This window comes from Myotis lucifugus, unplaced genomic scaffold (assembly GCF_000147115.1).
Source record: "Myotis lucifugus unplaced genomic scaffold, Myoluc2.0 scaffold_2967, whole genome shotgun sequence".
NCBI classification, from domain to species: domain Eukaryota; kingdom Metazoa; phylum Chordata; class Mammalia; order Chiroptera; family Vespertilionidae; genus Myotis; species Myotis lucifugus.
Window position 1 is genome coordinate 1 of NW_005874015.1, and position 16,380 is coordinate 16,380.

General features: G+C 38.7%; 1 protein-coding gene across 1 annotated transcript; it reads right to left on the minus strand.

The window, feature by feature from the left end:
- Positions 1–511: 511 nt before the first annotated feature.
- LOC111824615 (complement receptor type 1-like) lies at positions 512–16,121 on the minus strand (the record flags this gene model as incomplete). Its single annotated transcript, XM_023749119.1, has 10 exons — positions 512–611; positions 1,425–1,604; positions 3,647–3,865; positions 6,019–6,104; positions 7,900–8,002; positions 8,089–8,265; positions 8,856–9,248; positions 11,288–11,373; positions 15,029–15,128; positions 15,942–16,121. Coding segments are annotated over 10 exons (1,624 nt in total), but the record flags the coding sequence as incomplete, so codon positions are not given.
- Positions 16,122–16,380: the final 259 nt, after the last annotated feature.

The window sequence follows — 16,380 nt, forward strand, 5'->3', positions numbered from 1 at the left end:
TTTGTTCCAGCTGCGTTAGGGCTATTTATATAGTTTGATTATGCCCTCCCTTCATTTTTTTCCTTTCTACCAGGAGAGAACCTCCCTTTTCTTATATGCACTACTGTGGTTTCCACGAAGATTACTGATTTCCCTCTGAATCTCATCAACACTTTGTTCATTTCAATCAGGAATTGAACACCTATATTTGGACTTCTAAAGAGCAGATGGTCGCCCGGCCAGCGTAGCTCAGTGGTTGAGCATCCACCTATGAGCCAGGAGGTCACAATTCGATTCCCAGGTTTCAGGGTCAATCTCCAAGTGTGAAGCATTCAGGAGGCAGCCAATCAATGACTCTCTCATCACTGATGTTTCTCTTTCTCTTTCCCTCTCCCTTCCTCTCTGAAATCAACAAAAATACATATTTTTAAAAAGCAGATGGTCATTCTCTAGTTCTCCTTTCCAACAGCGACTAGAAGGTCATATTGCTATTCTGCAAATCTTGAATCAAGAGATGTTACTGTCAACTCACCCTTCATTACAAGAATAATTAATTCTGGATCCAAGGTTGATGTCTGTGTCTATGTGCAGCATGCCATGCATAAGATCTGCAGGAGTTTTACATACTTTACCTGTGGAAAAGAAACAGAATTTTGGAGCCAGGTAGAGTAATCTGAACTTTTGTAGTACAGAAGGTCTCAATGTGACCGTAACTTACTAAAGAGTACATGAAATTCTGATGGTTCCACAGATTTTCGCCTCACCAGATGTCTCAAGTTCAGCCACGTTCTAAGCACCACTTTAAAAAAGACCTCCCACCTACATCTGTCTTATATCTACCTCAAATTGCTCAACAAAATATAGAGGTTAATTATAGCCTTGTATACTACCAATATAATTCTTTCTTCCTACCTGGTTATTAAAACAGTGTATGTCTCCTCACAATTTTTTTCCTGGTCTGAAGTTGTTCATTACTTACTTTCCCATAAGGAATAGGTTTTTTTCCCCCTGCAAATATTTATTAAAGCAGTTTCATGAGCCCTGACTGGTTTGGCTCAGTGGATAGAGCGTTGGCCTGCAGACTGAAGGGTTCCGGGTTCAATTCCGGCCAAGGGCATGTACCTTGGTTGCGGGCACATCCCCAGTAGGGGGTGTGCAGGAGGCAGCTGATCGATGTTTCTCTCTCATTGATGTTTCTAACTCTCTCTCTCCCTTCCCCTCTGTAAAAAATCAATAAAATATATTTGAAAAACAAAACAAAACCAGTTTCATGAAATAAACATTTCAACTAATAATTAGGGATGACCTACAACAACAACTCTTATATCCACCTACCTGGACACTTTTGAGAAGTAGAGTTTTATCTCTAAAATTTGAAAAAAGTTGAAGAAGATCCTATGGATAATTCGATAGATATGGGAAGCTCCAATACAGGTTTTACTCACGTTTACAGACATCTTGGGCAGCTGACCACTCCAAGTTGGCTAGACACCAGATAGAGAATGTCCTCCTGTAGTACTCAGGGCGGCATTCATACTTTAAAGATGTCCCAATAGGAAATGCAGATTCATTGGTTTGGGTTTTCAACTCAGCAAATTGAAAATGATCTGGAGCATTACAGTAACCTAAAAACCAAGATATCAAGAACATCAAGTTTTAACATAGAGATACCCATGCCTTTCCTATCTCTATCTCTATCTCTATCTCTATCTCTATCTCTATCTCTCTCTTTGATTTGATGCCAAAACAAAAGAAAGTTTTAGTTCTGGAAAGATAATTTCCTTGTAACCTTGGGAGGGAAAGTTCCATTAGCACCTGCCTATTGGAAAATATACTATCTATCTGGGAAAGTATTCTGCTATCTGGTTAATTTGCTCATATAATTTGCCATCAAAGACAATTTCAATTCAATTTTTCACATTTTTAGGGAGCCAAAAAAGGTTCTTCTGCTCAGGTTTTACCATTTCTTTCTGAATGCATGGGGTCTTGAGCCAAATAGGTAATTTCCTTGTACTTCAGTGAATCAAAACCCCAATGGAGGTTTCACAAACATTAATGGAGAACTCAAGGTATTTCTTGAAACTAGGAAAGGGCCATGCTACCTATTTTGTAGGTCTGATTCCTAAGTAAACCATTTCAACACAAGGAGGAAATAAGTAGCATTTCCTTAAAATAAAACTAACAAAACTACACTTATTATTATAAGAAAAGATTTGTTTGAAGTGTAAATTAAATCAAATTCTAGCTTTCGCTCCATGCTCCTATGGCCTATTAGATTTAGGGTCAAATAATGTGAATCCAAAACAGTACAAAGCTTGGAAAAATAGAAAACATATGCACATGGTTTGGGCAATACCTCCTATTTTATCTTCTCTTTCGGCTGCCCTCCACCTCCTTTCAGGTTATTTATTCAAATAGTTATGGCTATACGACAGCCAGTTCTGCACCCAGAGCATTTTCTGTTGGAGGATTTGCAGACCAACTTCTCATCTCTTGAAAGTAATTCACTGATTTTTCTCAAGTTAAAAATGTGGCTTATTTGAAAGGTTTTTTATAGGAAATTTATTCGTCTATATTACCTGTTTAGTTTTATCTTAGAGCTTAAATATTAGCTCTACTAGCTAATTATTTCAAAGAGTGCCCACCGGGACTGAAATTTACTACTACGGCCAAATCACACACGAAGGTAGACTGGCAGGTCTCCAGTCTAAAAAATCTAGCTGATAAAACTAGAGTTGCTACCTTAGATAGGTTTCTAATGAAAAAAATAATCATAAAACTTAAGAGAAGAATGTTTCTCGCTATCGATTCAGTAACTATGGACCAGGTCTCTACCCTGGTAAACAAGCTTCTAAGTGCCTCCCAGATTGAAGCTATGGTGAGGGAGGAGGAGAGTAGGGCCAAAATGACTTCTGAGTGACTAGCACACGGTCCTTTTCCTTTTAGATTTGTTCTTTTCTCTCAGAGCTTCCCAGTGGTCAGTATATAATGTCCCTCCTACAATTTATTTTTTCCTTCCTGTATTCACTTGCTCAAGGTTGATGTCTCAGGGGGTTGGGTATCTTAGGAAAACTTATCCAGAAATTAACACTCTATTTTTTGCATTTTCCTTTGTGGTTTTCTTTGCACCAAACTGAGAAGATTTCAACAACTAAAATAACTGGGGGCAAAGGAGCAAATAAGCCTTATTTTAATGTAGAGCTTAGGCCAAATTGGCTACAGCAATCTATGTAGTTTGTCTATAATGCAGCTCCATTTTCACAGAGAATGCACAGGGGTCTTGGGTCAAATGGGTAATAAAAAGTGATTTTGCCTGGCCTTATTCTCTACTGAACTGTGCTCCCCTCCAAAAACTATACATGGCATAACTTATGCTAGTTAAGGTCCATAGGTATTTGCTTTCAATTTTTATGCTTTGAAAACATTTTTCTTCCAATGCTAGTTATAATTAGAACTACCGCCCACCATCTTCTCTTTTCACCAACTCTCTAGCAACAAACGTCATCAGACTCCTATGTGTTAACACATCTTAAAATCATTTATAACCGATGTTGCATTTAATTGTGTCAAGTGCACAAATTAGCATGATGCTGTCATTGGAAGATTTTAGAAGATCTGTTTTAGATATTTCTGGAGCCATTTGGGACGGGGCATAGTATGTACTGACCTGGATGTCCACAGCGAGGGGCAGGGCTGCTCCAGATCCCGTTCCCTCGACTGTCACTGGTGCAGCGGATGGTGCTCTCCCCAATGAGACTGAAGTTCATCCCTCTGTCTGGTTTGGGATCACATGTGTAAGTTACTTCTTTTCCAAAAGAAAAGATTTCCAGAGGTTTTCCTGTGTGTCTTCCGTTAGGAATATCTGGAGGATTTGGACATAAGATTTCTGGAAAGAACGCAAGAGCTATTAGTTTCGTTGAGGAGCTCCCACTAGAGGTATTCTACAGGCATAGGATGCTGTGGTTGGTGCTACCTAGAAAACACCCATGACTGTATCTTTGCTGTAGGTCTTTGATGAGATGGGCTAAATGAAATAAGATCTCGATCTCATTTTTCTTGGAAAAAGTACAGAAGAAATTTGCTTATCTTGAATCTTCCTGCTAGTTAAGTCTTCTGGATAAAGCAAACTTAACACCCTTGACTTAAATACCAAGACTTTTAAAGGATAATAATAATCCTTTAGAGGATAATTAGCTCAACTACTTGAAAATATTACTTGAGCACATACTCTGTGTCAGTCACTCATTGGAGCCTGGAATATGGTGATGAAGAGCACAGATAAAGTCACTGTCCTCCAAGGAAGAAATTTTCAAGAAATGTTTTTACAATGTATTCCACGTGTGCTAATCACCTTAAAGATGTGAAACTTTTCGATACTGGCCATCGATCTTGATTATGACAGTGTGCTGACACAACGAAATGAAGCCTCTGCGGTCACTGTAAAAATTCTAAGCAACTCAGATTGCTTTGTTTTTTAAAATGTATGGATCTGTCTATGATAGAATTTTCTTCTTTACTTTCTGTCAGGCTTCCACTTGTTACCTCTTTCTAGTATCTGCTTGTCTGTATAAAACAGGCCCCTCCTCACTTCTAGTTGGCATTTCTAACTAGGCTTGGTGTTTTGAGGAAGCTACTTCAATAGTAAGAGTCATGAAAATAAGATGTCCAATCAATAACTGAGCTCTCATGCATGCCAGTATAACAGCCACTTATCATTCTCATCAAGAAACACTGGATAGCAGATAACAGTATGTAAGCTATGTTCTCATAAGTTTTACTATAAAAAGCACATTTTGATGTCTGAGTAGATTTCTCGTAACATAAACATTGTAGTAAAATGTGATTATATATATATATTAAAGTCTTTATATATATATATATATATATATATATACATATATATATATATATATATTTAATATATATATATATATTAAAATCTTTAAGGTCAAGAGATGAAGCAAAATCTTGTCTTTATTGAGCAAAATATAATTGGGTAGAACAGGAGAACTTTCTATTGACCCTACACATAGGAGAGTCTTTTTATTTTTAAATCCTCACCTGAGGATATGTTTTTATTGATTTGAGAGAGAGAGAAAGAGAGAGAAAGATTGAAAGAAAGAGCGAGAAAGAGAGAAACATCAATGTGTGAGAGAAACATCAATTGATTGCCTCCTATACACACCCTGACCGGAGTGGGACCTGAAACCTAGATATATGCCTTGACTGGGAATTCAACCTGCAGCTTTTTGGTGTACAGGACAATGCTCCAACCAACTGAGCCACCCAGCTGTGGCAGGAGACTCATGTTTTAATCAGCTTATTACTTCTGAATCTTTCAACATAATTTATTTAAGTATGTGTTTGGAGAGTTTAAGGAGTCTTAAACTGCTTACCCCATGTGATGTTGCTCCCAACTTTCCCCTCATTCTTTCACTGCTCTGATCTGTCACTTCCATAACATTTCTTTGTTTATTGTTTTTCCTGACCATCTCCCCACTGGGGTATAAATAACATGGGGACAGGGCATTAACTTATCTTGTTCACTGCTATAACTCCAGTGCTTAGGAAAATACCAAGCACATAGTATGTCCTCAATAAATAGTTGTTCGAATGAATGCATGTTTCATATTTTCATATTAGCCAGTAGATAGAAAAAATGTAGAGTGATTACATCCTGATATTAGAAAAAGAAAAGAAAAGAAAGAATTAGGAAAGGAAGGAAAGAAGAAAGGAAGAAAATTGTCAAAGCTTCACATTACTTAATCTCTCCTGATCTAGAGGCCAACTACTGCAGGATATGTCACCTAGAACCAAGAATTCAAAATAACAGGGACAGACAAAATGGTTCCCAAAACACATGATGTGCAATAACGTGCATCACAACAAATTGATCACAAATAAATACTATTTAAAAAAGCAACTATATCTCAATAATTCAGATTAGAAAATAGAAGAACCCTATTGGGGTTGCCATAAGTCAAAATACTAAATAGGTTAAGGGAGGAATTGTCCTAAAGTGTTATTCCTTCTACTCACGTTCACACACAGGGACACTGCTATTCCAGAGGCTCTCCATTCCAACCAAGACACAATGGCTGGCAGAGCTGCCTTGTAGATGGAATCTAAAAAAGAAAATGGTAGTGCATAGGTGAGCTGTTTCAGTTGGCAAAACTCTGAGGCCTGGCTGAAAACCTTAGCATCCGAAACCAACAGGTGGCAGAAGTTTGGAGGCCATATTGATCTAGACCAACAGTTCTGAACCTGTGGATCGTGACCCCTTTGGGGGTCGAACGACCCTTTCACAGGGTTCACCTAAGACCATCAGAAAACACACATATAATTACAAATTGTTTTTGTGATTAATCACTATGTTTTAATTATGTTCAATTTGTACCATGAAAATACATCCTGCATATCAGATATTTACATTATGATTCATAACAGTAGCAAAATTACAGTTATGAAGTAGCAACGAAAATAATTTCATGGTTGGGAGTCACCACAACATGAGGAATTGTATTAAAGGGTCGCGGCATTAGGAAGGCTGAGAACCACTGATCTGGACAAATCACAGCCTCCAGTTAGGGAGGACAGTTAGTTGGTCACATAACACATAGTTCCAGGCTGAATTGAAGAAGGCAGTCAGAGCGTAGCAGCCATCTCCTTGATCCTGGACCAGATTCTGAGAAGTGAATCTCTAGCTGATCATCTCAGGATAAACCTGATAAATGTACTCCTCATATGGGAAACCCAGTCTTCTAATGCAACAGACTCCTAATTCTCCTAATTCTGATACTGAAACAGTGAGTAAAACAGTTCCCAGGTTGGATGGAAAAAGCAGAGAGTACCTGGAGAGAGCACAAGATTGTCCTTTTGTCTCTATGGCTGTGATGGCTGTGAAGAAGGCACGTTGGGCTATTGAGTAAGTTTGAATACTAGGCCCTCTAGGGGAAGGGAACGGAGATCAGAAATGACTTTTGTATGCAATCATCCAGAATGGTCAATGTATGTGGGACCCCGATGGCTCCTAAATCTTATTGGCTGCTGTCATTGGGTGCCTGCCAGGATTCTTTGAAACAGTCTAAGGTAGTGGTTCTCAATCTTCCTAATGCCTTGACCCTTTAATACAGTTCCTCATGTTGTGGTGACCTCCAATTTCATTGTTACAAATTGAATATAATTAAAGCATAGTGATTAATCACAAAAACAATATGTAATCATATATGTGTTTTCCGATGGTCTTAGGTGACCCCTGTGAAAGGGTTGTTCAACCCCCAAAGGGGTCGTGACCCACAGATTGAGAGCTGCTGGTCTAATGTCTGGTGCATCTTTGCTCACACTTAATCCTTCCCATGCAGAGATGAGCACACTGGGAAGAGCACCAGGCTCACATGAACAATGTCGTTACCTAAAACAGTCACCAGCCACCGCGATTCCATTTCAGAGCCGCACATGACTAACCAGAAGATATGTGATTAGATTAAAATACCCATTCTTATGCTTTTACTCTTATGCCAAATTTTCCTTTTGATGGTTAAAAAATGACTTAAATAATTCTAAATCCTCTTAAATCTTTTTAATAAGCTCTTTGTTACATATCAAACTTTTCTTGGGACTCTCCAAACTCTTCTTCTTTTTCTCTGCTTGGAAAGTATTATTTTTTTCAATCAATGCATCACATATATATTCATAACCAGTCATTGTATTTGTCTTTATACCAGCCATTTCATATATGTCCCAATTTTTCCTTCATACCTCATGCTATTTTTTCCACCTGTTCCTTACTCTTACTTTTCTTACACACTTCCAAGATGTAATCCCCTGAATTCATTTTTTAGCCACACCAAACCTTCCCTTTCTGAATTAACTTCTAACTCCAATTTTAGTAGCCAGGGGGCCTGGCAAGCTCACACTCACCCCTCATCACAAACGAAGGACACTTTTGCTCCAAGCTCGAAGTTAAGTGGAAAGAGCACATGGCCATTAGGAAGTTGGTCCTTGAAGGCAGCACATGGTTTCACTACAGAAAAATAAAGGAGGAGTAAGACCACTATGTGAGGTGCAAAGACATTCATCTGCAGAAAGGATGAGAGTGAGTGTAGGCACCTGCGCATGTGGGGGCGGCCGGGCTCCAGTCTCCCTGGGGCGTACAGCGCAGAGAGGCGGCCCCTCGGAGGTCATAGCCGGGCTCACAGCTGTAGAGCACCTCCTGCCCAGGGGAAAAGCTGTCCTTGTCGCTGGGGCTGTGCTGGCCATGCAGGATTTCTGGAGGCCGCTGACAAACTGGGGGAAGAACAGGCACAGCGTTCCTGTCAGTTATGGGGGAATATTCTTTGCTAAATCTTAACTCATCCAAGGAGTCAGAAACTCATAAGGAGAGGGGTCCCGATCTAACAAAGGGTCTCACACGTGCATTCTATTCCTGGCACGTGATTTGGACAATTTCTTTAACCTCTGAAAGACCAAGCTAACTGCACTGTCAGATGGATAAGAGAATAGCACTATTTCTAAGGAGGATTGTACAGAGTCAATAGATAAAACCCAGAGAGTGCTCATTACACAGCTGACCAGAAGGTTCACATCCTTTTTCTAACTAACTGAGAGCTGGTGCTTTGCCCTGAGAATTGCTCAGTAGGAGCCTCCCCAATGTCCCCGTCCCCGATGAATTAGGCTCTTGCTTTTCAGGATGAAGGCACATTCACTGGAGTGAGGGCACCCACACACCTTCTTCCTTTCATGCTTCATGCTTCACCCCTAGAAAATGTACTCACCCTGCTCACCACACATCTCCCTCCCAGAACAAACACTAATCTGGGGGGCCGCCCACAGCTCCTGTCACCTGCAGGCCCCCTCGAAGCTTTAGTCAGACTCACCCGGGGAGCAGCTGGGCAACTCGGGCTCCCATCTGTTTTGGGCCCTGCAGCGCACACTGGAGGGGCCTTTCATGACAAAGCCAGGCTGACACCTAAAGCTCACGATGTCATTTAAGAAGAACAAGCTTCTGTTCGCAGACACCCTTATTCCATTTTCAACGTGCGGAGGCGTGCATTTATTAGGTACGATGCACTGAGGGGCAGGGCCGCTCCAGAGGCCCACTTGATCTTTGCTGGTGCAATGTATTGACATCGCGCCCACGAGTTCAAACTTTTCCCTTCTTTTTCCAGGATCGCAGTGGTAGGTCACCACTATTCCGTATGGAAAATAGTCTTTGCTGTTGCTAATGAAATATCCGTTGGCGATGGTTGGTGGTGGCTTACAATGAATACCTGGTGAAGGGATGTCAAGTTAAACAAAACCTCAATTTCTTAAAGTTATGTTTAATTATAAATGTTAGGAACCAGATTTTAAAAAACCCAAATTACCAAATATGAATTTTCACAACACTTCTGCTCTTGTCGAATCTTTTCTAACATACAGACTTTTTGCACAACTGTAGATTTGGTAATCACAATATGATGGCTCCTGCTCTTCTCCATGAACATTAGTTCAATAAATGTCTATATATAGTCCTCCTGCTTCTCATGTTACATGAGAACTTTTATGTTCCTTCACTATTCTTAATTCATTTATCTTGCTATAGAAGGCAATTGGCTTTATTCTACTGCTGAGTAATATGATGTGGCATTCATACTAGTATAGCATCTTTATCAAATAAATAAACACAAAAAGCTCTGGCTCGGGTAACAAAAATATGCAATATTGCCCATGACACAATATTGCCCATCACGGATTCAGAAGTAATAAAAATAACTGACTATAAGTTCTAGTGACTAGTCTATGCTAAAAATTTAGAAAAATGTGAATGTTAGGGATATAGATATTTTTGCCAATATTGACTCAGGAAATGGTAGAATAGAGAAATGGAAAAAAAATGTATCAAAAATGCTACTCCTACAAAGATAGGAAGCACAGATAATTTTATAGACTAATATAATCTAACATCTAAGTATCAAATAACTCCTAGGCATTTTAAAGCATTCCCGAGCATATAAAATCTTTCTATCATTTCTACCTTATAGTAGGAACACTTATTTATTTTTACTTTTAAGAAAATATTTCAGATGATATTTCTTGCAGAAAATTTATGCAATATAAAAAATACCTTTAAATCTATTATCTAGAAAGAAACACGGTTAACTGTTTAATGTGTAATTTTTAATATATATACATACCATATTTTTTCTAAAATACCTTTGTTGGCTTAATAATATTTCAGTGTAAGAATGGTCTATCTGATTCCACTTGGAAGAGCTGTCTTTCTTGGCTAATGCATTCTGGCATATTTTAAATTTTTTCTTTTTCTTGCAGAACACATACTTTGTTCCTTTATTTTTCCCAATATATGTGTATTTATTGCATTGGAAATAATATGCCTATGCAAAATACCAATGTATTAAGTGCTTTAAAAACAGATAAACAGAAATTTTTAAAGCACAAAATAAAACGAAATATATTCAGAAATTGTCTTTTCTTCCTAATTTCGAAAGGATCACCTCACTTCTGTTTAACTACCATTATTTCTGAAACATTGTTTGAAACATGCTCAACATTTATATTGTTTTGGCTTTTTCACTATCACAAACAATAATGTAGGTAAATATTTGTATAGCAATATTCTTGCAAGAAAAAAACATGGTAATTATTTTTTAAAGAATAAATCAGAAAATATCAAATGTCTCAATGAAAGGCATGTAGACAGTTAAGGGTTTTGACACCTATTGTATATTGGCCTTTTAGAAAGTTTGTTCCCACTTATCCTACCAGCCTGTGGCTGTGAGAGTATTGATTTCTTCACATTATCACCAAACCCAGGGGTGTATCCTCTTGATATTCTTGGTTAATTTGTGATTGCTCATTGCTCTTCCTACCCAAAGTGTAGGAAGCTCACATTCCAGACAACTCCCAGGAAGACAGCATGTCACTGTTCAAAGAATAAGAAGGAAGGGAGACAGCCACTGCCTCAATATATGACCTGTTGCTAAGAGTGGGCAGAGAGGAAGCTGGGCCACTTTCACTAACTTTGTGTTGACCTCACTGAAGACAACGATCTTCAAAATGGGAAGTGTTCAACCAAGAAAGGAGGAAGTTGGGGGCTGTTTTAAATTATACCCCAAGATAAGGAAAACCCAGGAGGAACTAGAAGTTTGGAACATTGTGAACACTTTTCAGAATAGGACTCTTGGTTCAAATATTGGAAGGACATCATTGCCAAGATGGATGAGACGGAGTCTTCATAATTCTAGGGGCACGATGCTAGGGTGCTCGGGTGAACTGGTGGGATCGATGGGAAGAGATGTTAACTCACGCTGACAGAGTGGTGGCTCTGTATCCCAAATGGCAGTATTGTTTGAGATGATACATGTGGCAGATGAGTGGCCAATGAGTTGATACCTAAAGGCAAAAAGTGAAAATGATTCCATCCACCTCCCATTAACTTCCTCACAGCACACATACATGGCAGATTCGACAAAGTACAATCTGGGAGAAGCCTAAGGACCAGCCTAACCTCCACCTGTTCTATCTGGGTTTCCTTATTTCTCTTTTCCTACCCTCTGACTATGGAAAGGGATATTTCATCTTTAATTCCTCATGGCAGTACTCTGCACCTTAATTTTTGACTTCATTGTGGATTGTATCAGGACCAAAAATAAAATAATCCTCTTGTAGACCAGTTTGCTAATTTCTTAAATGGTTTTTTTTCTCATATTTTATTGCCATTTTAAAATTTGTTTGCATTTTTCTTGATATACACATATAATGAACCCTGCTATGTAACTTTAATGTAGGCAAGTTTCTTGTGTTTGATGCTTATAATCCCATTTAGAAGCCTTTGTCTTTCAATAGGAAGATGAAACCATTCAGAATTCTGGGATTAAATGGTGTTTTTGATCTTGCTTTTGTCATCATTAGTTAGACTACCGGTTTCATAGTGTCCAAAGATGAAGACGCAGCAATGAATAAGACACATCTGCCACAGACAGGAGGGACTTATTTTGGCAGAAGAGAGAGATACATTCCTTACTGTTCCCTTTTCCTCCTTCTTATTTTCTATACTAGAGGCCTGTTGCACGAAAAGATTCATGCAATAGGCCTTCCCTTCCCCTGGCTGCCTGCACCGGTTTTCCTTCGGCTCTGGGGACCCAGGCCTTCTCTCCGGCCGAAGCCGCCTTCAAAGCCTTTGCTGCTCCGGACCTGCTTTGATCACTGCTCCAGCTGGAGCCGCCTTCAAAACCTTCCCTGCTCAGGCCGGAGCTGCCTTCAGTCTTTGCTCCACGGCTTGCCGCCTACATATGCAAATTAACCACCATCTTTGTTGGCAGTTAATTTGCATATCTCGCTGATTAGCCAATGGGAAGCGTAGCGAAGGTACGGTCAATTACCCCATTTGTCTATTATTAGATAGGATGAACCAGATAGGTGAACCTCCTTTAGGTGCTCTATTAATTGGGAAGTTAACTAGTATCCAATTTTATTCCATTAGAAATTTCATTTCATGTGCATATATAGTGTATTTACACAGCACATATATTTAAACCTATTTTCTCAATTTTAATATCAAAATATATATAGTTTACCCATTCCCTGTGTAATAGAAGTCTAGTGTATCTTGTCTTACTTTCTTTCATTTTCTGGTTTTATATATACATTTTATGACTTTGGAGGTTGTTATTAAATTATTATTACATTGCAAAGTTTTACTTTGGAACTCTTAGTTCTGTCATTGTATTTGGTTTCATAACTGTTGAAAATTTTTCGCCATGATTTTTTAAAATTTGTTTTTACAAATTTTCTACCTCACTGATAATACTTTTGTACTGTTTCATTTTCCCTTTACAAAATTATTTCTGGATTGCCTGGATTTATGTTTTTTTTTCTTCCCAGAGTATATACTTAAATAGTGTAATTATTTTCCTTCAATATATATTTAGAGCCTCTAGATATGAATACTATCTTGGCTCATTAGGACACTATCTTCTGCAATTTAGTGATGTGAAGGATCACTGTTATCCAATATGCATCCATTTCTTTTTCAGGTTTATAGTTTTTAATTTCCTTCCTAAATTCTTAAAGTTTTAAAGACATGTTATTTTTATTTTTAAAATAAATTTATTGGGGTGATATTGGTTAATAAAATTTTATCGGTTTCAAGTGTACAATTCTATAATGCATCATCTGTATATTGCATTGTGTGTTTGCCACCCAAAGTCAAATCTCTATTCCTGAAATACAGACTTTTCCCTAGTGATGGCTAAGGTATGGCTTATTATTCTCCCTTTGGGAATTTTTGTTCCCTGTATTTTTAACCCTCATTCTGTCTGTTTTAAACATAGCTTCTCTTTTGTATTTTTTCTTTATTCTTTTCCACTAAATTCTGGAAGAATTGGATTAATTTTTTCTTACTTTCTGCTTTAATTTTCTACATAATTCAGTGTGTTTATCACAGATTCTTTTTTTTAGTTTGACAATTTTGCTTTTCATTCATGTGCAAACATTCCCAATTTCCAACTAGTTTTACAAAAGCAGTGTGCAACTGAATCTTGTTAAAAATTTAACCAGGCTATTTTCTAAAAGTTTTCCCTGACTCTTGGAAGTAACTGTAAGGGGAAATTCTTTTTGATTATTCAGATTGGTCTCTTTTACACTATTTCCTGAGACTTATCATAAGCTCAGTGGTTTGCTGGTTCATACCATGGACAGTCCACTTCTATTTAGTAAAGCAACATGAAGAAGGTACAGTCAGAAAATTTATTGATTGTACTTTAAAAAGCTCACAGAAGGAGAGAAGTGTTTAGATTTATTCTAATTTTACTTTGTCAGATTACAGGTACTGTGGTCTGTGAGGCCTAGAGTGGCAAATACATATGTCAACGACCACAAGTGATTTTTCAGTGCTTACCTGGCTCAATTGTAGCCCAGATTCCCTGATGGGCTCCACTGCTCACACAGAGAACGTGATCAAGGGTCCACTGTATGCTGAGCAAGGGTAAGCACCAAGGGCAGGACCACTGACCAGTAGACACTTTATGACTGACATTTTCACAGGAGACTCTGCTATAGGGTTGAACAGTGTTCCTCACAAAGGTATGCTGAAGTCCCCATGAGTGTGACCTTATTTGGAAATAGGGTCTTTGCAGATGTAATCGAGTCAAGATGAGGTCAATAGGGCAGCCCTAATCCAATATGATTGACATCCTTATAAAAAAGAGAGAACTTTGAACATAGATCCACACAGAGTAGAAACACAGATACAGAGGGAAGATAGCTGTGGGAAAACACAGGCAGAAATGGGAGTGATGCTGCCACTGCCAAGGAAGGCCTGAGGCTCCCAGAAGTGGGCAGAGGCAAGGCTTTGGAGGGAGCCTGTCCTGCCAACACCTTAATTTTGGACTTCCAGCCTCCAGAACTGTCTGAGAATAAGTTTCTGCTGTTCTAAACCACCCAGTTTGTTGTACTTTCTTATGGCAGCCCTGGCAAACGAATGGTGCAATTACCTTTAAGATTTATTTTCGCACACAGCTGCTCAGTGGCCTTCCTTTTGTTCCAGCTGCGTTAGGGCTATTTATATAGTTTGATTATGCCCTCCCTTCATTTTTTTCCTTTCTACCAGGAGAGAACCTCCCTTTTCTTATATGCACTACTGTGGTTTCCACGAAGATTACTGATTTCCCTCTGAATCTCATCAACACTTTGTTCATTTCAATCAGGAATTGAACACCTATATTTGGACTTCTAAAGAGCAGATGGTCGCCCGGCCAGCGTAGCTCAGTGGTTGAGCATCCACCTATGAGCCAGGAGGTCACAATTCGATTCCCAGGTTTCAGGGTCAATCTCCAAGTGTGAAGCATTCAGGAGGCAGCCAATCAATGACTCTCTCATCACTGATGTTTCTCTTTCTCTTTCCCTCTCCCTTCCTCTCTGAAATCAACAAAAATACATATTTTTAAAAAGCAGATGGTCATTCTCTAGTTCCCCTTTCCAACAGCGACTAGAAGGTCATATTGCTATTCTGCAAATCTTGAATCAAGAGATGTTACTGTCAACTCACCCTTCATTACAAGAATAATTAATTCTGGATCCAAGGTTGATGTCTGTGTCTATGTGCAGTATGCCATGCATAAGATCTGCAGGAGTTTTACATACTTTACCTGTGGAAAAGAAACAGAATTTTGGAGCCAGGTAGAGTAATCTGAACTTTTGTAGTACAGAAGGTCTCAATGTGACCGTCACTTACTAAAGAGGACATGAAATTCTGATGGTTCCACAGATTTTCGCCTCACCAGATGTCTCAAGTTCAGCCACGTTCTAAGCACCACTTTAAAAAAGACCTCCCACCTACATCTGTCTTATATCTACCTCAAATTGCTCAACAAAATATAGAGGTTAATTATAGCCTTGTATACTACCAATATAATTCTTTCTTCCTACCTGGTTATTAAAACAGTGTATGTCTCCTCACAATTTTTTTCCTGGTCTGAAGTTGTTCATTACTTACTTTCCCATAAGGAATAGGTTTTTTTCCCCCTGCAAATATTTATTAAAGCAGTTTCATGAGCCCTGACTGGTTTGGCTCAGTGGATAGAGCGTTGGCCTGCAGACTGAAGGGTTCCGGGTTCAATTCCGGTCAAGGGCATGTACCTTGGTTGCGGGCACATCCCCAGTAGGGGGTGTGCAGGAGGCAGCTGATCGATGTTTCTCTCTCATTGATGTTTCTAACTCTCTCTCTCCCTTCCCCTCTGTAAAAAATCAATAAAATATATTTGAAAAACAAAACAAAACCAGTTTCATGAAATAAACATTTCAACTAATAATTAGGGATGACCTACAACAACAACTCTTATATCCACCTACCTGGACACTTTTGAGAAGTAGAGTTTTATCTCTAAAATTTGAAAAAAGTTGAAGAAGATCCTATGGATAATTCAATAGATATGGGAAGCTCCAATACAGGTTTTACTCACGTTTACAGACATCCTGGGCAGCTGACCACTCCAAGTTGGCTAGACACCGGATAGAGAATGTCCTCCTGTAGTACTCAGGGCGGCATTCATACTTTAAAGATGTCCCAATAGGAAATGCAGATTCATTGGTTTGGGTTTTCAACTCAGCAAATTGAAAATGACCTGGAGCATTACAGTAACCTAAAAACCAAGATATCAAGAACATCAAGTTTTAACATAGAGATACCCAATGCCCTTCCTCTCTCTATCTCTATCTCTATCTCTATCTCTACCTCTATCTCTCTCTTAGATTTGATGACAAAACAAAAGAAAGTTTTAGTTCTGGAAAGATAATTTCCTTGTAACCTTGGGAGGGAAAGTTCCATTAGCACCTGCCTATTAGAAAATATACTATCCATCTGGGAAAGTATTCTGCTATCTGGTTATTTTGTTCATATAA